The sequence below is a fragment of the Ciconia boyciana genome, chromosome 2 (assembly GCF_034638445.1).
Source record: "Ciconia boyciana chromosome 2, ASM3463844v1, whole genome shotgun sequence".
In the NCBI taxonomy this organism is placed as follows: Eukaryota; Metazoa; Chordata; class Aves; order Ciconiiformes; family Ciconiidae; genus Ciconia; species Ciconia boyciana.
The window spans coordinates 51,694,898-51,717,077 of record NC_132935.1 but is presented as its reverse complement, the minus strand read 5'-3'; the positions used below and the strand labels follow the sequence as shown (position 1 = coordinate 51,717,077).

Here is a 22,180-nt window from a genome sequence, read left to right as displayed (position 1 = left end):
GCCCTGCGCCGTGCAGCCGCCTGCCTTTTCCCTCCTCATTCCCTCCTCACTCCCTCCCCTCAGGTACCGATGGCGGCGAGTGACGCGGAAACGGCCCAGCAACAAGTGAGCGGCGGTGGGGGTGAGGAGGGCTGTGGGGAGCAGCGGGTGTACGCCCGGCGTGTCGCGGTCCCTCCGGGTCGGGCTGGGCCGGGCCGCGGCGTCCCCGGGCAAGCAGTATGAGCGCCGCGTCGAAAGCCGTGGCTTTAGGTGACTTCTGGTGAACCCCCGCCTTGTGAGGAGCTCCGTGCCCATGGGCCGCCGTGCTGTCCAAGTGGCAGCGCGGTTGTCTTTGTTCAGGCACCAACGGGTGACTGCACGTTTGCACTGAAGAGCCATTTCAGGTGTCTGATTTCTAGGTGGAAGGTCGCTGTCCGGTTTTTACGGGAATTTGCTGGATAAATTTATTCAGTCTTAGTAAGAACTAGTGCCAAGGCCTTGGGGGTTTTTCTCCTAATGAGGGATGACCCAGCTAGGAGTGGCACTGGTTGGGAGTTGCAGGGATGTGTTGTAGCTGCTCTATGTCACTTTACTCACCTTGGCACTGCTGAGAATTACAGGATTATGCACAGAAATTTGAAAGCTGGTGTGTGTACGGAAGAACTGAGCAAAGTTTACTTATGCTGTGAATTGGGACAGGATCCCCAATATTTATGGCCTTCCAGCATACTGAGTCTTGTCATGTTTGTAAATAAGCTGTAGAAGAGCAAGACTTAAAACTGTGATTGGCACACCAGGCTTTGGGGGGATTTATTTATTTTTGCATAATGCTTTTTCTAGATTGATGAAATTGAGGCCCTTTCATCCATATATGGTGAAGATTGGTGTGTTGTTGATGAAGATGAAAAAATCTATTGCATTAAGATTAATGATTGTCTGGATCAACCAAAATGGACCCTCTGTCTGCAGGTATAGTGGTGTTAAGGAGTTTGACACAGAATTTGCAGTTGGACAGATGCAGGCAAAATCTTGTGCCTGCATGAAACCCTTTTAAATAGGATTCATTATCTACTCAGATGGATTAGGGAGCTTTTGGATTGGAATCTGTGATAGACTTTTCAGTTTCCATGCCTGACGAAAACTAATTTCAGTGTTATTATCCAAAGACTGATTTTTAAAATATTTTTTACATTGGCTTTGTGTAGGACACCTCAGTGACTCTGCTGCAATTCCTTCTAGATGTACTTTCTGGAAAGTGTGGAGACAAAACGAAATTCGGATCAACTTAACTGAATAACTTGCTACTTTATGTTTACAGAAGTGAAAACAATAAGTTTACTTAGTGGAAGAAACACTGAAGTGTCTACTTATGGAAGTGCAGTGCCACTTAAGTCCAGTAACCATGTATGCAGTTCCTTTCAAATTTCTTCTGCACTTTATTTTGCATGACACTTCATCCACAAAAATTGCACCATGGAATATAATATTTGTATGCATTGCCATTATTGGAATCCTAAATACAGATATTCAGGTTTTCTTGTCATTCTGTAACAACATAACCAACTCTTTTCTTCATTTGTAGCACTGATTGTAGTCCTAGTGCTCGACATCAGAGTCCATCAGTAAAACTCAGCTAGCTGAGAGGAATAGTCCAGTGAATACTTATCCTGAATTTCTTTCAGGTGATTTTGCCGCCGGGATATCCAACTTCAGAGCCACCTATTTATCAGCTAAAGTAAGTGAAGTTTTCTTTCAAACATTTGTATTCTCTGAATTACCACTGTTAATTGTTTACAGTGTAAGCTGAAGTTTAGTTAAGATGACTCCTTGAATTAAACTATACTGGGGATGGAGGATGTTTCCAGCAAGAATATTCTATTCTTTCTCCTGAGTTAGCCTCATGGAGCTCCCTGTGACAGTTTGCTGTCTTCCTTCAACTCTAATTCTTGCAGCATTATTTTGCGGCAAGGCAGCAGTTAGACTGTGGAGGTATGGTGGCTGCTGCCCATTGTGTTGGACAGTGGTGTCTCATCGCTTCCTTGCATGTACCCCTCTTGTCTGGATCCTTGTTTCAGGTTGTAAGGCACGCTTTTCATCTGAGCACAGACTCTTGTTAGGGTGGAGCCATGGCATGTGCCATCTTCCTGTTTTCCTTCCCTGCACTCCCCTTGTCTCCTGACATGTAAACGAGATGTGAATGGAGACGCGTAAACCAGGTCCCTGATTTGGATGATAGAGGGGACCTGCAGGACGTGACACACAGCATAATCTACTGAGTTTAGGTCAGCGGTATTGACAAGGCAATACAAAATAGTGCTGGTAAACTTGAGGCAAAGTTTATAGTTTAACATGAGACCAGGAGGATACAGGTACAGAACTGAAGGGTCATTCTAAGTATAATAGGTACTATGGTGCTGAAGGAGTTGGAAGGGTAAACTAATAATACGTAAGGTGGCTCTGGAGTGACAATGGCCTACCATGAAAAACGAGTCCAGCTTTCTTACCTGAGGTAAAAGAAAAGGCAACCCAAGTTAGGAGTCTTGAAGGAGAACTGGGTGATCATGTTTTTACCAAGATGTTTACAACTGGAATCTTGTTAAGTGGGAATGATTGACAATGTTTTATTTTCAAGGTATTTATCACATTTATTTTAAAATGAATGTTTGTTCAGTTGTTGGAATCAGTGTATGGACACAATTTTCATTGTACTTCTTTTTATTCTAGTGCCCCTTGGCTTCGAGAACAAGATTATATGGAACTAGCAAATAGCTTGGAAGAAATATATGTGTAAGTTAGAGACTGTGGAATATAGTAAAAGGAGACAATGTATTTTCATTTTCATGCCCTCCTCAATGTATGCTTTTGAAGTACCTGCATGAACTAGTAGCTGTGAAGTGATTGCTGCAATAGCCATAAAACAGCGTTTCTTTTATAAATCTAACAGTTAAAGATACCATGTATTTACTAAGCATTTTGCAAGAAGAAATTGTGTTAATTTCTGACAAATTTCTTTTATATTGTTTAAACCTGGTGTTCTATAAGGATAGAAGTCTTTATTTTGACTCCCTTTAGAATCTATGAGATTGCTTATGAATTGGTGCTATGACATATGAGATTTCTGCACTTACGCTGCATTTGAATGTTAAACTGCATGACGTGAAAACATTTGTTCGTGTCTTAGAGCGTAAGTGGCAAAACAGTTTTTCTTAAAAGATAGCTAAGGGATAAGTAGGTTTTAAAACAAATTAAACACGTGTAGAATCTATTAACTAGAATCTGTAACATAGCGGAGTGTTTATTATCACAGTGTGCAGCTAACAGCAACGCATAATGAATGCATGAGAATAAATGGAACATTTAGAAATACTCAAATTACGTGTTTTTGAATTGCTGTGAAATTGGGGTAGTAAATGTAGTAATTTTAGATGGTTTATTTAATTCTTTCAGATCCCAAAGATAATATAAACTGCATGAAATTAAAATATGTCACAAGGAAGCACAGTCATGCCCAAAATACTGAAATCTGAACATCTTGCATAAGAAATGTTTTTTAATGCCATAAAATAAGGAAGAGAGCATGTAGTTTGCGTGAGGGTTTTTTATCTAATTACTCAGTTACTTTGATTAACTGGGTTTCTTATCTAATTAAGCAACAGATAATTTAAGCAAGTAAAATTGAATTTGAAGTGTTAAAAATGCACAAGGATTTTAGGTGAAGAGTTCTGTGGGATCATATTAACTGCAGTTGTTCAGTGCAGCAAAAAGGACAGAGATTGTCCTTAACTCTGTCCAGATTCACAGGACTTCCTGGAGTCTCTACCAGAGGTAGAGCTGCTGTAGGTGGTTCTTCAAATGTCCTGAGCATCTGGTACAAGTTGCCATGTGAGGACTGTGAGGAGAAATAGCATGGTTGTTGAGCACTTTTTTCCTTTTTTTTTCCTTTTCTTTCCCCCTGCAGTCTTGTAGGCTGTTAAGTTGTGCTAACTAAATCAGTCCCTTGTAGCTCTGTTCTGTCTATGTGAGTTGCTGTTCAGAGCCCTCTCTAGTCTCCTCTCATTTTTGTTTGTTCAGCAGGAAATTAATGCGTTTGTACTTCAGGCCATATATGTCATTTTAGACTGTTTTAAAACCTTGTTGAGTAGTTACTGATGTGCACAGTGCTTGTGACAGCCTTTTATCTATCTGATGTCTAAATAGTTGTCAGGTAAACAGAGGTACTCTGCATTGTTTACAATGCGTGTTTTACCAGGTTTCAGGTCCTGCAGTCTAAACCAATGTGAACTATACTGTCTTTCACTGTCTTCTCAAGGAGGTGGAAAAAGCAGATAATAAGAGATCACAAGTCTGTTTTGGGAGACCCAGGGTTCTTAGAAGTTAAAAATGTAGCAAATATTTAGATTTTTTTTTCTCCAGATATTCTTCTGGTAAGACTTTTATTCAATACAAAGCTTTGTTTCATGACTTAGACACAAGTGACAAGAAAAATAGCAACATAGAAAGGTAACCTTTGAGACTAAGTGTAATTTGTGAATAGGCAGAAACTGAATTTGGGTTATAGCTGAAGAAATTGCTATTCACTTTTGCACAACAGAGGAATCTTATTCATTGTCTAATCTCTCTCATTCCATCATGAAAACAAATACAGTTCTTCATGTATTAAAGTAGTGCTTCTGTATGATAAGAAGCAGCATGAAATCAGGGCATTGAATTGTTCTGGAGTCTGCCCATATTTTGAAGACAGAGCTACAAGGTTATTAATTCCTTATTTTTGCTTGAATATTTTTCTTAAAATATGTATATTTGTTTGAATTTCTGATTGCATTCAGGAATAGTGCTGTATACATTAAGCAAAGTAAGAGTTTAGGAATGTAATTCTGTCACTGATATGTACTTATGTGGTGTCCCAGATGGTGGCAGTAAGAATAAAATTAATGAGAAAGCACGAGTTACCTACAGCTCTAAATCTTTAGTTTTGTTTTTGAGACAAACATGCACAGTTCATAAATGTATTAAAACATAATTACAAAGGCAACTTTTCAGGATGCCATTTTAAATATATTTTGGTTTGTTTGGCCTGCTGCACATTAAGGCAGTGTTTCTTAACTCTGAATATGCACATAAAAAACATGTTCATCCCATCCTCCCCCAGTACCTTAAAACACACCTGTGCATGCCCTCTGACTAAGGACTCTAGACCTAAATCGTCACCTCACTGTCCTATAGGACTGCTTGTTACCCAAACTAGCATATAAGTCCAATGCCCCACTGTGTCTACTGCCACTGACCTACTATCACAGTCCACCAAGATCAACTTCTGCTGTATGTGCACTGACTGCTTGAGGGGAAAGAGAAGTGGTGTAGTTCCAGGGAAGAGCCTTCCTCCCAAACATGAAGGGAAAGAGTCCCCTACAGCCACAGAGCAGCTGAAGGAGCTCACCACTGGTGGTACAGTACTTTTTGTAGAGAAAACTGATCCAGAGCAAGCTCTAAGGCTAGACATCCTGGCTTAGTATTTTTTTGAAAATACTGAGGACTGTCCAACTTACTCTTCTCACAGTTGCTTTCCCTTTCTTTAGTGGACAGAAAGTTTCCGTCAGTTGCCTGTTTTCATCCAGCATTGGTGCTTTTAATGTTAAAAAAAAAAGGGCAAAAAAAAAAAAAAAGCAAGCCACAGAGAGTATATAACTATGCAGATATGTGTTTCACTCAGTGAACTACTGAGACAGAACTTTCCACAAGCCTAAGCTCTTTATCTCACTAGATCATAATGTTCTATTTCTGCATGTCTGAGATCTGTATGTTTTTTGGTGTACTTCCCAAGTGAAATCCGTGAAAATAATTATTCATTCACTGTGAGTTTTAACTTCCAGACAGAACCTTGGTGAAAGTATACTTTATTTATGGGTGGAGAAGATACGAGAAGTTCTCATAGAAAAGGCACAGACATCAGATCCAGGTACTTCAGAAAATACACAGGTTTTTCAGTTTACTTCTTGTTCAACTGCAGAGTAAGATTTCATTACAAGTTAAAGCTTTATGCCCAGTTTTGTATTGTATCTACATAACAGAAAACAACAGTCTCCAGTGTCATGGCTTATTGTTTTACAGTGATAGCTTCCCTTTTCAAAAAGCAGTAGGGAAAAAAAGGAAGGAGTTGGCCTCAGTGAACTAGAACAAGGTCCTCAGTTCTCTCAGGAATTAAATTACTTGCATGAAAGCAGAGTACTGCACATAGATGCACTATGCATTGTCTTCTGTTCTGCAAAGGAATAATTTGTATCAGTAATTAATTTCTGGTGTTGAGTGCACTCTTGGAGGATTGGAATTAGCCTCAAGAGAAGATAAACTTCAGTGGAATATGCAGACAAATGACCAAGTATTCCATCTTAATTGAATTTTACTATATTGGGATGAGAAGTACATCATCCCTAGAGTTGCAGTGATTCTTCTGCTGTTACTCTTATAGTGATACAATTTGTGTAAATTCGCAGTTGTTCTTTCAAAAAGTGGTGGGGGTTTTTTGAGGGTTTTTTTGTGCATTAAAATGCTAAACTGCTATGAAATGCATGAGTGACATGCCTGCATGCACTTGTGGCAAAAGGAGATAGAAGTATTTTTCTGTGTCATGGACGTTAGCTTAGTCCTGTGAGAAATAAAAGACTGAAGAGGAAGAAAAACTATATTTTCAGTGCTCCTTCATGATAAGATCTAGTTTTAGTCCTTCAATAAACTGCATATTTTGTTGCTACATCACAGACATTTTAAAAAGGCATTTTTCACTGACATGACTAAAGGAGTGGATACTGAGAAGTGAAAATTTTACTGACAATATTGGAAGTTTGTTGGATATTTCGACAGCAGCCTTGTGGCTTCTACTTAATACAACTAATGATTTTTCTAGGCCTTTTGAACATGCTATATCACCCCTCCGCTTTTTTATTGAAATTATCTATGTTATAAAAAACTGCATCATCACCACATCATGAGCTCTCTAAATAGGAAACTAGATTGTGATATATTAACTTGTCTGTATGGTAGATTCCCTCTAAATCCAGTTGAGAGAGCACTAACTGTGTGTGATATTTACTCTTTTGCTATTGTCTCTTTTTTTTTTAATGTCCTATGCATGAAGGAAAATAGGATTTTTGGAATCCCAGAGTGCTTGAAACATGCCCAGAGAGATGTTTCAAGTATAATGATTTTATAACCTCATGAAGTAGCATTCAACAACAGCTCTGTTTTTCCCCAAATGACCAATAAATGACTGGAGTTCTTGTGAAACATCAGATTATTTTGGTCTCTAAATTCAGATTAAATTAATGGTAGCATTGTAAATGTTTAATGGAAATGGTAAACATTATTGTTCTTTTCTTCTTAGAAATACTGTTAATTAGCATTGAAACAAAAGATACTATGCAAGCATCCCATAGCATGAGTATTGTATTCCTAATTCTAGGCAAGATTTTAGTTAATACTGGACTAAGAATTTCTGGGTTTTGTTGTAATTAATGTTACTATTCTGCATTTCATAATTATTAGTGGCAAACTGATTTGAACTGAAAAGCCAGAGATTTTTGAGAAAAAGAATTTGAAATTTTGTCTTACTTGTCTCACAAAAAATGTGTAATAAATTCTACTACTTGTATCTTAATAGAACCAGATATTAAGAAAACCAGTGAAGAAGTTGATGAAGATCATGGAGATGATTTTCTCCTAGACTATCAGGCCATTCAGGAAGATCCAATTAAAATGTTAAATTACATTACATCTGAAAGTCAAGAAGGTAAAAAATATGCCCTTGTTAGTTCTGATTAAATAATTTAGAAGAGAGAGGCCTTAAGATTCTGGTTTTCTACTAGGCTTTTGAGTAAAATTAATAACATTAAAATTATAATAAAGATTAATAACAGTTGTAAAAAAACACAACATTTTTGGTGGTTCTGTATGTCATCTTGTGTACTTAATTTCAACAAATCCCTTTTCTAAAGTCGAGACATTCTTTACTTATGTAGCTGTATACATTGTTTCAGTACCCTTAAAAGAAAACAAACACTTCTTTGTTTGTGATCAGTAGATGAAGAAATGCCATCCATACATCATGGAAACCCAATCACAGATCGAAGAAGTACTTTCCAGGCACATCTGGCTCCTGTGGTGACACCCAGACAAGTTAGTAGAGATCAATTCTACTCTTTTTGTCTGCACTTTGAGCTTGATAAAATATTACTGAAATATTTGGGATTAGCTGAATATGTCTGTCTGTCTTTGCATCTTTGTGTGCTAGTATTGTCTGAGTAGTCATCATTTTCTCGCTTTCATTATCAGTTAAATGGCTCTAAGTATCAGCTCTGCAGTGCTTCCTGCTATTCTGTTAGATGTAAGAGAATAGGAACATCAAAATTTGACTTTTGGATGTTGGCAGGTTTATTGTATGATATTTGGAAGCTACTGAGTCTGCCATGTGTTACTTGGAAAATGAACTAAAATGAGTTTATAAATGTTTTCCTCCTTCAGAAAGGAATTCTGTTGAAAAATACACTTGGATAATGCATGAGTAAATCTTTATCTAGACCTAAGTGAGAGGGGTAAGCATGCTTCTAGAGTTGTATTTGCCTACAACTAGAAAAAATGTCTGCACTAGTTCCTGTGTCTTACTGGAATCAGTGGTGAATGTAGACCTAGACAGAGTGTTAGACAAGGGCAGCTACATTTTGTTTCCTATCATGCTTCCCTTCTTTTGGCAGTTTAACACAAGGTAAAGAAAGTATCCTTGTGTTTAGTATTACTGCTTTTTTTTTCATCCTCTGTGGAATTTGTCCAGTTGCTTCTTGCACCAGAATTAACTTTCAGAATCAACAACATTGTATGAAAATATGCCTTCCTGTGTTTGCTGTGAATCAGTCACTCATAACTTTGTTGCACCTTTCTGATTTCTCCGTGCAGTTTGGATTTTTGTAAACATCTATCATATTTTATAGACCTGAGGTATCTGTTTTCCAGGCTCAAGACCCCCAGTCTATTTTGGTGCCTTGTAGGTGTAGGCTGTTCTATACATGTAATGTATGCTCTAACCTTTTTAAGATGCACACTGGAACTACGCACAACACTGAAGATGCAATCACTCCAAGGATTTATAGAGTGGTGTAAAGAGTTTTCTGTTTTCCATGTTCTTTTCCTAGTAATACCTTTCAGTTTACTTTTTTGACGTCCACTAAGAACTGAGTGGTGTTCTCATAGAAATGTCTGTTATAACCCCAAGATCTCTTTTTGCAAATGCTAATAACTAGTTTGGAATCACTTTGTATGTCACTTTGCATCTATTAACATCAATCTCCTTTGATGATCCCTATTTAGTGTGGAAACTACTGATCTACTCATCTTTTCTTGTCATTAACTGAGAGTTAAACCCTGAGAGGATTTTCCTCTATCCTTTTATCCAATCCTAGCTTTTATTTTAAGAATTTTTGGTAAGGGATCTTGTCAAATGCTTTTTGAAATTCCAGGTAAGCTAGATCGACTACATGCTCAGTGACTCTGAAAGAATGTTGACAGATTGCCAGAGTTTTGAGGCATATTTCTCTATACAAAAGCTGTAACATTTTAAGCTGTCTGTGGGGTTTTTTTTTTGTTTTACTTCACCTCCATTAGTTTGCCTAGTATGGACAATAAGACTTGTTGGTCTTTAGTTCCCTACATCCTTCCTGGAGTACTTTTGAAATATTGGTATCACATCAGTCACCTTCTGCTGCGGAAACAGTTTTAACTGGTAGGTTAGCTATAGTTCAACAGCTTCATACTCCAATTTTCTTTAAACTTTTAAATAAGTACGATCTGGTTTTGCTGATTTGTTTCTATTCATTTTATCAGCTTGCTCAACCTTATTCTGTGGTTAGGCTCCACTATATCATCCTTGCCTGACCTTTTAAGTTCATAAATACTGTATATTCATTTAGGTTTTTGTGCTATGGCTATATCTTCAAGTGATTCTTTTATATATATTATATTTATCTGCTGGCAGTACAGATCTCTGGTAAGCTTCAGCTTCTTGTGTGTTTGAGGAAAAAAATTACTATTAATTTTATTTTTACACCTTCAAAAATGTGCTATGCTTTTCACATTTGTCTTGTCATCTATCTCATTTTTCTCTATTTGCATACAACTTGAGCTTTTTTGAACACACTTTCAGCTTTTTTGAGCTGTTCTTTTACTGCTTGCAAGGTGAAAGTAATTTTATTCATTAGGTTAATGTGGAATAACTCAGTGTTTTAAAATACTCAGTACATTACCATTTTCATTAAAGTAGCACTGCACTTCAGGGACTTTCTTGGCTGTGCTCAGTCCCTATGAACTGTAAGTCCCTATGAACTGTGTTGCTTTAGAAAGGGAAGAAATTGGAATCATTTGCTTAATGTCCTTTTCTCATTTTAAAAAACTCTCGCTCTTTGATCATGATTTATGAGTAAGATTGTTCCTACTTACGAGGAAGTCTGTACCCACAGACATGGGTTTGCAAAAGGGCAGGTCTGTGTCAAGAAATAGTACTCACTTAAAGCAAGTTAGTGATTTCTCTTTTGCATGCAAAAACATTCTTAATTTCTTCTTTTAGGACTTTTTTTAAAAAGACAACATATACTCAATAAACCTAGGAATTTCCAGTCAAGACTTATTGGTATGTGTTTAGTATAAAAATAGAGCAACTCCCAAAGTGTCAAATCCCTCTTGTTTCGCAGAGTCTTGCTGTACGGTGTGAGGTGATTGGTCTTTAGACTGCAGGGAAGCTTTACTGTGGTATGGACTAATTTTTCTGAAAGCAAGCCAAAAGAGGTGAGGAATGAGGTGAACACTGCACCTGTAGTGAAACCTAGCTTCTTTACCAACCGAAGAGATTAGTGTGTTCCCATAATACTTCATCTGCATAATCTATATGCTGCAATGGTATTCATCAATGTTTTAAGACAGTACACAGATTGCTGTGTAAATTCCTTTATTGAATATATTTAATAGTGGAACTTAACTTATAATGTAGTTTTCAATAATGATAGCCAGAGTAATACTGTAGTTATCTATGTAACAGAATATACCATAAACCTTATGAGGCAAAGAAAATGATAGGCGTATTTCAGGTAGCAGGCTATATTTGGTACCATTGCTTTTCCTTGTCTCAATTTGGCTTATTCTGGCATTTAAAATGTATGTGGTTCTTGGACTTGACATTGATTTAGTAAGGTGGGACTAAGAACTGATGTGTTGTTTAAGCATCTTGTGTCTTTTATGAGCAGGTGCCTCATTGACATGTAGAGAATTACATCCCTTAATTCCCTAAAGCAGGAATAATAGAGGGGAACAGGAGGAAAAAAAGGCTCAGGAGCTACAAGAGGAAAAAGGATAAACTATTGCTTAGCTGTTAAGATGTCTGTCTTGGAGGTTCATTGCTAATACAGACACATAATGAATCTTTAAGGTATGTTTTTAGGAGCCTGGTAGCTGACAAATAACTAATGTCAAAGGTGATGATCATTTCATATGCTTTGTACCGTAAGTCCATGTATTGAAATGTATTTATGAAAGTGTATTAAGTAATATAAGTTGACTTTATTCAATATTTCCCTTTAGGGAAAAACAAGGGAGAAAACACGTGTCTGTAGCAATGTTCTCCATTAATAATAGGAGTTTTTTCATTGAGGTATCTTGTATTTGAGGTGATTTTTGTAAGTTGAATTTCTTCCAGGAGAATTGGAAATAGCACAGTATAGCTAAGACAGATATTAAAAATGTATATTGATTACTCCTCAGAGACATTTTTCTGTTTGCTAGATCAAATTGGAAAGTGTTGAACAATTGCTAGCTTGTTTAATTAGAAGATGAAGTGATATTGATAAATGTTTTGTATTTGGTACTTCTTAGGAGCAAAGAGGTGGGAATATCTGTTTTCTGGGAAATACTGACACTTTCTGACCCATAATAGAACATATTTATTATTATTATTATTATTATTATTATTATTATTCTTTCTGTGAAATGGAAACTCTGAAAAAAAGTATGTTTGAGGAAAAAGGAAAAACTCAAAATGAAATGTAGTAGAGCTTTCTAAACATCAGATGTTTTTGTGAAATAGGTAAAAGCAGTGTGTAATGGGAAAATGTATATCAAGTTGTGTTATATTCCAGCTTAATGTTATAGTTTAAAAAGTAAGCAGGTGTAATTGATATTTCATATCAATTAAAAATGCTTTCTAGATCTTACTGTTTCTGTTGTTTAGTAAAGCAATTTGACACTTCTACATCTTCAGCAATAACATGAATGTACACCATGTACAAATTCAAGGAACAGCTGTTTTCAGTATCCCAGAAAAATGGTTTGAAACTAGCATGAGGGTATTGAGAAGCTGCTTCTTGAGTTATCACACTGAATATTTAATTCGTTTTATGTCAAAGTGTAAAACTGTTTCATTATAGTATTAAGGAGATGTTTGTTTATCAGTGATATTGAGATGGTGTGTATGAAATCCCCATTATAAAAGGAAGCTTATTTCTGTTTTTTTTAAAGGTAAAGAGAGTTCTTGAAAAATTGTACGAGAATAAGAAAATTGCGAGTGCTACCCACAACATATATGCATACAGGTGAGAGATGAATAGTGATTTTTTTTTTTCCAGTGTTCTTTGACAAATAAGTGCAGGACATGAGAAAAGTAAAATCCATCAAAGAAATTCCTTGCTATTAAATCTTTATTGGGAGTAGGTTTCTTATTTGTGTGGTAAAGGTTTTAGGCTCTATTTTGAATTTGAGGTCAAGAAAGTAGAACATATAGTAGGAAATATGTTAAGATAGTAAAGCAGCATTAGAAATAAAAAAAGACTAAAAGTGGGTTTGAACATGTGTTGTTATACTTTGTGTAGTATTGTGAGCATGGAAATGCTATATCATCCTGAACTAAATGTGTTTTACTTGGGCAAAGTAACTTTTTTTCCCCCAACCGTATATTTAGAAATAGCTGAAAATTTTTAGTTGAAATTTTGAGCTGAAACAGGAAGCCTGATGCAGACTTCTGGCATATGAAATTACAGCTGAAATACAAGAAACTTGAGGGAAAATGAGAAACAAATGAGTTCTGCAATGGTCTGTTTCTGGCAACTTTTGTGAACATAGCTTATGTGAAATGAATTGGTCTCAGTCCAGATGGTGATGTAGGTTTTCTGAGGAATGTGACAGAAAAAGACCCCCTTTCATTACTGGAGGAACCAGTCATCTGAAAAAGCATGTATAGACACTGATCCATTCATGCATGTCCTGGCGTGATCCTAATGAAACATGAAATCAGAGCGTGCAAGCTTACTTCACCAAAAAGTCTACCTAAGTAAAAGGTTTCTGTAAAGAGGGGATTTCTGTTGTTGCTGTTGATGATCTGGCTTCTTTCACTCGTACTATCTAAATACACTTCAAAAAAGCAACAGAAACATACTTACTGCTTCATATTTGTCATCTAGTACCACAAGCCTCTTTGTCATTGTGTCACGTGTGTATTAACTAAGTTCAGAAGTTACGAAATCAGTTGGTAACAAACAGTAGACCTCTGAGCATTACTTCTGGAAAATTAGACCTGGGCAGCTGTCCTTTATGTGAAAAAATACACCCCAAAGTTTCCTGGAGTCCTCTGAGGAAGGAGTTGGCATGGAGAATCTGAAGACAGATTTCAGTAATAGTTTCACGCTGCTGTTGAAATATAGACCTAATTAAGTATTCATAATATTTTTGTCTGAGTTCTTCTAACTTGTGGATGTGTACCATAATTTGAACCTGTATCTGATAGAGTTGGTTTCAGCTAGGCATAATTATTAGGCTAAAAACCTAAGGAGTTTTCTTATTAGGGACTTTATACTGGTAATGAGTCTGGAGTTAACCTGAAGTAGCTAAAGTCTATGTAAAAGCTTCTCAAAACTTGTTCTACTGTACAGATAAATATTTGTGGTTTACCCAAGCCTCATCCTGTTTTCATGTAAATGTCCTTAGTACAGAAATAGAATTGATACACATGTGTGTGAAAGATTCCTAACACTTCATTAATCATGTCACAATATTAGTTGACTGACATTTTTTTAATCTATTTCATGTTAGTTTTTTTTCTTTTCAAGAATATACTGTGAAGATAAGCAGACATTCTTACAGGATTGTGAAGATGATGGGGAGACAGCAGCAGGTGGACGTCTTCTTCATCTTATGCAGGTTATAGAAAATAATCTTTGACTTCTGGAAGTCTTGAACAGATTTTAAAAATCACTAAAATGTAAATAAACTTGTAGATGATTATTTTAATTCTTACTCTGCTCCTAGCCAATGTCGTAGTTTAACCCTAGCCAGCAACCAAGCACCACACAGCCGCTCACTCACTCCGCCCCACGGTGGGATCGGGGAGAGAATTGGAAGAGTAAAAGTAAGAAAACTTGTGGGTTGAGATAAGAACAGTTTAATAATTTAAATAAAGTATAATAATAATAATATACAAAGCAAGGGATGCACTATGTGATTGTTCATCATCCGCCGACCGATCCCAGCCAGTCCCCAAGCAATGGTCACTCCCCCGGGCCAACTCCCCTCAGCTTATATACTGAACATGATGTCATATGGTATGGTATATCCCTTTGGCCAGTTTGGATCAGCTGTCCTGGCTGTGCCCCCTCCCAGCTTCTTGTACATCTGGCAGAGCATGGGAAGCTGAAAAGTCCTTGACTTAGTGTAAAAACTACTTAGCAACAACTAAAACGTCAGTGTGTTATCAACATTATTCTCATACTAAATCCAAAACACAGCACTATATTAGCTACTAGGAAGAAAATTAACTCTATCCCAGCCGAAACCAGGATAGCCAAATAGATGATTACTTTCTTAAGGGCGAAAGAAAAAACACAGACTGTTGCATGCATGTAGTAAATTGGGATTTCCAAGTCTTGGATCATAGAAATGAGTAGTATTTCATAGGTGGTAGTAATAGTTTGAACGATTTAAAAGAGAAATAAGTTTTGATTCCTCTGCTTTCTATGTGATGTAAGGTATATAGAAAATGAAGACTGGAAGAAGCTGATTGACAGAATGTAACAGCTGACCTATGCACAGCCTTTAATTCAGTTTCCTCAAATATTCTTAATAAAAAGACACTTATATTTGAACTTGCAGAGTAGAGCTTCAGATGCAAAAGGTACTGGGAGTGAAGGAGTTAAATTGTTTTGATCATTTAATCTGTTTCTTTGTGCTGTTTCCATTTCTGGGTCCTTAGCCCTCATACTCACATGTATGTTAGTTTTCAAGTGTTGAAATAATATTCCCTCAGCAAAGTTGCTACTAAATGTGAATTGAGATTGATATATTTTGATTTACTGGCATGATGCCTAGTAAAACCATAAATAAAATACCATAACTACAGGGGACAGCTGGGTACATCTTATAGCTAAGTGACTTGAGGCACTGCATATCAGCACACTAATTACTGGTTTTAATTTTGATTTTTAGATTGATGTCCCCTTCAAAACAAAGGTTTTCTTTTCCCATCCTTTGCTTGCTTGCATATTCTGTTGCTTAATGTGTTATACTCTTAATTCTGGAGACTGTTTTAAAGCTTTTTTTTAAATTTATTTCAAAGCTTTCTTTTTTCTGAAAAAAAGACAATTGATGGAAATATTTTTACATTTTTAATTTAGAACTTTTTGAAACTTCCTAAGAACTCAAATCTGACTTGGGAAGGAAAACTTACTTTATGTAATATATGCAAGTATATGTGGTAAGTGTGAAAACATTATTGTAATAAAAATAATGTAAAGAAACAACTTTGCAGTTACTGCATCTCAATTTGTTCTGAGCTTATCAGCTTTTTCTCAGCATGTTAATGTATACTTTTGAAAGTTGTCAGAATTACAGTGTCTAGGCACTTAACATTCCATAAAAATCCAGTTTAGAAAGTGACATGAAGTTTCCCCTTTCAAATGTGAATGTGTCTAAATCATATGGATCATCTCTCCATCTGTAGTCCTGGTTACTGGGAATATTTTTGTTTTGGAGGAGTACTAGGGATCAGAAAAGTGCAATTTTCACCCGTAGCAAAAGATTAAAATAGTTTATGGACTGATTTCTAGAAGTTCATAGGTCTTGTCGTTTTTCTGTTATAAGCACTTAGACATATGATATGGGCATGAAAATTAGGTGGTTTAATACACTTATTGTTGTTATAGTTCTTATTTTGCAATAGAAATCTTATCTCCTTTCAGATAAACCTAGCACTTCAGTCAAGATAGCACTTTCCGGTTACAAGAAACTGTATTTTAGATTAATTCTTTCAAACTTAGAGTTAAAAAATTTCCCAACTATGTTTGGCATCCTGTTTACTGTGAACAGTTGCTATACATAGACTTTATGGCCGATGTGTGAATGTAGAGTAGAAGATGCCTGTCACAAAACCTGCCCCAATGCTTCTTTATTTTTTTTTACATTATCTTTTTCATTTTAAAATTCTAAGAATATTTATGGTTTCATAAACGATGATAGAATCTTCTAATAGTATTGTTCAAATTAGTCATATATATATGTCATTCCCCCCCCCCCCCACCTTAATGGAGTGTCCTGGTTTCAGCTCGGATAGAATTAATTTTCTTCCTAGTAGCTGGTATAGTGCTGTGTTCTGGATTTAGGATGAGAATAATGTGATAACACACTGATGTTTTAGCTATTGCTAAGTAGTGCTTACACTGGTCAAGGACTTTTCAGCTTCCCATGCTCTGCCAGGTGCACAAGAAGCTGGGAGGGGGCACAGCCAGGATAGTTGATCCGGACTGGCCAAAGGGCTATTCCATACCATATGGCGTCATGCTCCACTGGGGTGGGGGGGTGGGAGGGGTGAGCCAGTGGCTGTGTGGTGCTTACTTGCCGACTGAAGTTAAACCACCACGTGGAGACGGTGAATGGTTTTTAACATGCTTTACTGATAGCTAGATCTTAAGAGCTGTTTCTTACCTCCACCAAACCACCCTGATTCTTGCAGACCACAGTGTTTTTGCTCAGCCTTATGCAAATAAATCTGTGTTTGCTCTGTCTGGCTCCAAGCCATCTGTATGCATTAGTGTAGTACTGTGCAGGACTTGAGAGAAAGCTGTTTGTAAGTACAGACCTTCCACAGAGATTTCAGATGCCTTAGTTTGAGGGACAAATTTGGGATCATGGTCACTAATCATGCAAGACTAATTTGAGCAAAAATGCTAACTGGTGGTTGTCACTACATGTTTCCATGCAGTAATGTGTATCTTATATTTTGACAAGATCACAGAATTGTATAGGTTGGAAAAGACCTTTAAGATCATCGAGTCCCACCGTAAACCTAATACTACCAAGACCACCACTATACCATGTCCCTAAGCACCTCATCCAAACGTCTTTTAAATACTTCCAGCGATGGCAACTCAACCACTTCACTGGGCAGCCTGTTCCAACACTTGACAACCCTTTCAGTGAAGTAAAATTTCCTAATATCCAGTCTAAACCTCCCCTGGCACAACTTGAGGCCATTTCCTCTTGTCCTATCACTTGTTACCTGGGAGAAGAGACCGACCCCCACCTCTCTACAACCTCCTGTCAGGTAGTTGTAGAGAGCAAGAAGGTCTCCCCTCAGCCTCCTTTTCTCCAGGCTAAACAACCCCAGTTCCCTCAGCCGCTCCCCGTAAGACGTATGCTCCAGACCCTTCACCAGCTTTGTTGCCCTTCTCTGGACATGCTCCAGCACCTCCATGTCTCTCTTGTAGTGAGGGGCCCAAAACTGAACACAGCATTCAAGGTGTGGCCTCACCAGTGCTGAGTACAGGGGCACGATCACTTCCCTAGTCCTGCTGGCCACGCTATTTTTGATACAAGCCAGGATACTATTGGCTTTCTTGGCCACCTGGGCACACTGCTAGCTCATATTCAGGTGGCTGTCAACCAACATGCCCAGGTCCTTTTCTGCCAGGCAGCTTTCCAGCCACTCTTCCCTAAGCCTGTAGCATTGCATGGGGTTGCTGTGGCCCAAGTGCAGGACCCACCACTTGGCCTTGTTGAACCCCATACAATTGACCTCGGCCCATTGATCCAGCCTGTCCAGGTCCCTCTGCAGAGCCTTCCTACCCTCAAGCAGATCAACACTCCCACACAACTTGGTGTCATCTGCAAACTTACTGAGGGTGCACTCGATCCCCTCATACAGATGATTGATAAAGATATTAAACAGAACTGGCCCCAACACAGAGCCCTGGGGAACACCGCTTGTGACCGGCTGCCAACTGGAGTAAACTCCATTCACCACCACTCTTTGGGCCCGGCCATCCAGCCAGTTCTTAACCCAGCGAAGAGTACACCCATCCAAGCCATGAGCAGCCAGTTTCTCCAGGAGAATGCTGTGGGAAACCGTGTCAAAGGCGAAGATGTGTGTTTCTCTCTGATACTTAGTCAGTTGGCATTCCCTGTGTTACTAGTGTTTGCTGATGATGGGGAGATCTTGAGGACAGAATTGCTGTAAGGTGGAATAAATGCTAGTTTTCAAGTCTGGTTAAATCACATTTAGATTTTGTGAAAAGTAAAGCTGTTGAAGGCCTTCCATGTTTCTTGCCTTTAATTGCAGTAAAAGAAATCATCACTTCTGTTTAACTCTCTATTTGATTTTGTCTTTAAAAAGTCTTAAAAAAGCTATATAAAGGTTGTTTAGTTCCTTTCAATCCTAATTGCTAATACAATTATTTCATGTTGTGTGAACTTTATATATGCCTTTTTTAATTCAGAAAGCAACTGCTTCATTGTAAGGGACTAAGACTCAAGCCTGGAAAATGCAGAGGTTTTTATGTATTATCCAGGTGCTGTTGCTAAGTCCTGCACATGGCAACAGCACTAGCTTATGGCATTTTAGGTATCCATATGTATGCCTGTCCCCTGGCTGTTAAGAGCCTCATCCACCAACACTTCCGAAAATGTGGATTGACAATCTGCTTAGTGACAGAGGTTCTCTGGAAATAATAATTCCTCATATCAAAGAATAATAAATGTAACTCAGTAATTTTCCTTTTAAGTAATGCCTGAAGCCTTTGACACATGAATGAGCAACTGTAGTGCACGCAAGATAGCTTTGTGCCCTTTCTGAGGGATGTATTGACTCATTTTACTTTGAATTTACCTTTGGGTAGGATCTTGGAGAGGGAAACTTAAAACAACTGCTGACTTGTCATTATTTGTTACCCTCTGATAACAACATATGTGTGACACGGACCTGACTGTAAGTTCTTAAAAATGCAAGATAGTAGACTTTTTTATGTTTAAAATAGGTGTCAACAGTAAAACCAGTTCAAGTAAAAAATAACAACTTTTCTTTCTTTTTTCTTTTCTTTTCTTTTCTTTTCTCTTTTTTTTTTTTTTTTTTTAAACAGATTTTGAATGTCCACAATGTGTTAGTTGTGGTATCCCGCTGGTATGGAGGTATTCTCTTAGGACCAGATCGTTTTAAACATATAAACAATTGTGCAAGAAACATACTTGTGGAATACAACTACGTACATTCAGTGGTAAGTTTCTGCCACTTAGAATGAAGGCATTTGTATGTCAACTTGTGTAAATTGTAACTTTGTAACTGTTAGATGACACCAGAAGAAAAGTAATACTACCTGGTGTCATCCTCTGGTTGCTTTGATGCACTGATAGTAGGCATAGGATCAGTGCAAAGACTCCCAAAGAACTTTGAAAGAAGTTAGTGACCTGGTTTGTAAGTGTGAGGTGTGCAATAGAAGGGTGGCAGCCATTGAGGATATTGGTCCAGAACACAAATTTGAGAGTTGCAGGAGGATGGGAAGGGGAAATGCCTCTTTCTGTGTGTTTAGAAAACTGGAAGCTGCTGCTTCTCATGCTTACCTGTGCCACCAGTTCTTGTGTGTAGGCAGACTGAAGTTGGGAATCACTGTAACTAGTAGGCATTTTGAAAGTTGAAAGCTTTATTAGACCCAAAGAAGTTTTCAGAATTATAGATGGTAGACACCATTTTAAAAAAATCTAGGATGGAAGAATTCAAACAAAGTAACATTAACTATTACAGAAAAGATCAAGGGAAAATGTTTCAAGGGAGCTTAAGTAACTCAGGAGATGAAGTTCCAAATGTCTTTAAATGGCATTTTACTTCTTAAGGGACTTAGGTCATTCAGTCATGTAATATTCTTGGTTTTCAACATTTCTTTTCTTCATCCTCAGAACAGCATATTAGATATGTCTACGTACGTTATAGTATGTAATTGCTAACCATAGAAAGTTTAAGACAGTAGGAAATACTAATGGATACTTGAAAAAGTTTGCAACTGTCAGTTTTTCTTCTTATATGAAAGTATCTAAGATTGCTGTGGCTGAAAGCTGAGCATTCTTCCCCATTCCTGCCCCTGCACTTTTCAGTTATTTGCTTTTTGCATTTTAGAGGTGCTTGTATATACTTACCGATTTACTTTGTTAGCAGTTTATCAGTATTCTCTTACTTGAAAGCGTTGCTCATAAAATAAAAGGAAACTAACAAGACTTTTAAGCATTAACCCTCAAGAGAAGGTTTAGTACCAAAAATGACATTTTTTTTTTTTTTTCCTATTTTTAACAACTTAAGTCAGGCTGTATTTCTTTATTGTGTATTAAGAAACTTATTTTGTTACCAGTGTCCATCAGAAAAATAACAGATGGAACTTATGGTAATTATTATTCTAGTACCATAGATGTAGCTCTTGGAAAAAGTATTCTTTTAGCTAACTCTCTTCAGAATAGCAGAATTCAAACATCCTGTTAGGGTCCGTTTCCCTACCATGTGCAAGAGGTAGAAGGGAGAAGATTAAAAAGTCCCAGGTTCCGTCAGATATAGTGGCAGATTCCTTCACCATTTTGGGGAGTGCTTGCAATGAATGCCTACTTGTCCTGGTTTCAGCTGGGATAGAGTTAATTTTCTTCCTAGTAGCTGGTATAGTGCTGTGTTTTGGATTTAGTATGAGAATAATGTTGATAACACACTGATGTTTTAGCTATTGCTAAGTAGTGCTTACACTGGTCAAGGACTTTTCAGCTTCCCATGCTCTGCCAGGTGCACAAGAAGCTGGGAGGGGGCGCAGCCAGGACAGCTGACCCCGACTGACCAAAGGGATATACCATACCATATGATGTCATACTCAGTATAGAAACTGGGGGGAGTTGGCTGAGGGGCAGTGATTGCTGCTCGGGGACTGGCTGGGATCGGTCGGCAGGTGGTGAGCGGCTGCATCACTTGTTTTTTTTCCTGGATTTTGTTCCTCTCTCGCTCTCTTGTTTTCCTTTTCATTACAATTTATTATTATCTCCCCCGCCCCCCAGCTGTTCTTATCTCAACCCACACGTTTTCTTAATTTTGCTCTTCAGATTCTCTCCCCCATCCCACCAGGCGGGAGGGTGAGCAAGTGGCTGTGTGGGGATTAGTTGCTGACTGAAGCTAAACCACAACACTACTGAAGAAAAGTCTTGTTTTTCAGAATTGCCAGTCAGAGGAAGCTGTACATTACAATGTTGATCCAGCAAGACTGGCAAATTAATTTTTTCCTGGTGTAGGTTTGTTTCACTTAGGGAAGTGGTTTTAACATACTTGTGTACAGTATATCTCTTGATAAGGTCATATCCACACTAGAAGCAGTTTTGCAGTATAGTTTAGATGTATTCCTATACTGGTAACCTCTTCCTTGAGTGGAAATGGCTTAGATTATTTCTACATTATTACTATTCTGTTGGCATACCTGTGTCTACAATTTTATCATTGCTGAAGGTGGAAGTTTCTAAATAGCAAGATGAGCAGACAAATTAATGAAACTGAGTGGTTAAATATTATACAACTCAAAACTTTTGTAAATCCCAGTGAACTATGAACATTGTTCATCTTAAAAATAATTCTCGTGGGTGACCTTGAGAGAATGCTCACAGTATATAAGAATGTTAATTAAATTTTGAAATGCTTGTTTTTCATTTCAGGAAGAGTCATCTAAACAAGCAGGAAAGAGCAAAAAGATAAGGAAGGACAACAAGAAGAGAGCAGAACACTAATTTACTTTTTAAAACTATAAAAGATTATTTTGTACATATTTATACAAAGAAAACATGGACACTATTGCCTTATCCAGTACAATGGACATTTTGTATTCAAAAGAGAATTCAGTAAAGCTAT

At 37.5% G+C, this 22,180-nt stretch overlaps 1 protein-coding gene across 4 annotated transcripts; it reads left to right on the top strand.

Annotated features, from left to right (window-relative positions):
• Positions 1–22,180, top strand: IMPACT (impact RWD domain protein). 4 transcript variants are annotated; one of them, XM_072852607.1, is made up of 11 exons: positions 1–105; positions 820–948; positions 1,662–1,714; positions 2,704–2,766; positions 5,850–5,935; positions 7,634–7,762; positions 8,054–8,148; positions 12,526–12,599; positions 14,109–14,199; positions 19,404–19,538; positions 21,988–22,180. In XM_072852607.1, exons 1-11 carry the CDS (start codon positions 70–72, stop codon positions 22,057–22,059), a joined length of 963 nt encoding a protein of 320 aa, XP_072708708.1. In that variant the 5' UTR covers positions 1–69; the 3' UTR covers positions 22,060–22,180. The 4 variants fall into 4 exon arrangements, with proteins under 4 accessions (XP_072708708.1, XP_072708707.1, XP_072708710.1 ...); XM_072852606.1 differs by having other exon boundaries at positions 8,051–8,148; XM_072852609.1 differs by lacking the exon at positions 820–948 and having other exon boundaries at positions 8,051–8,148.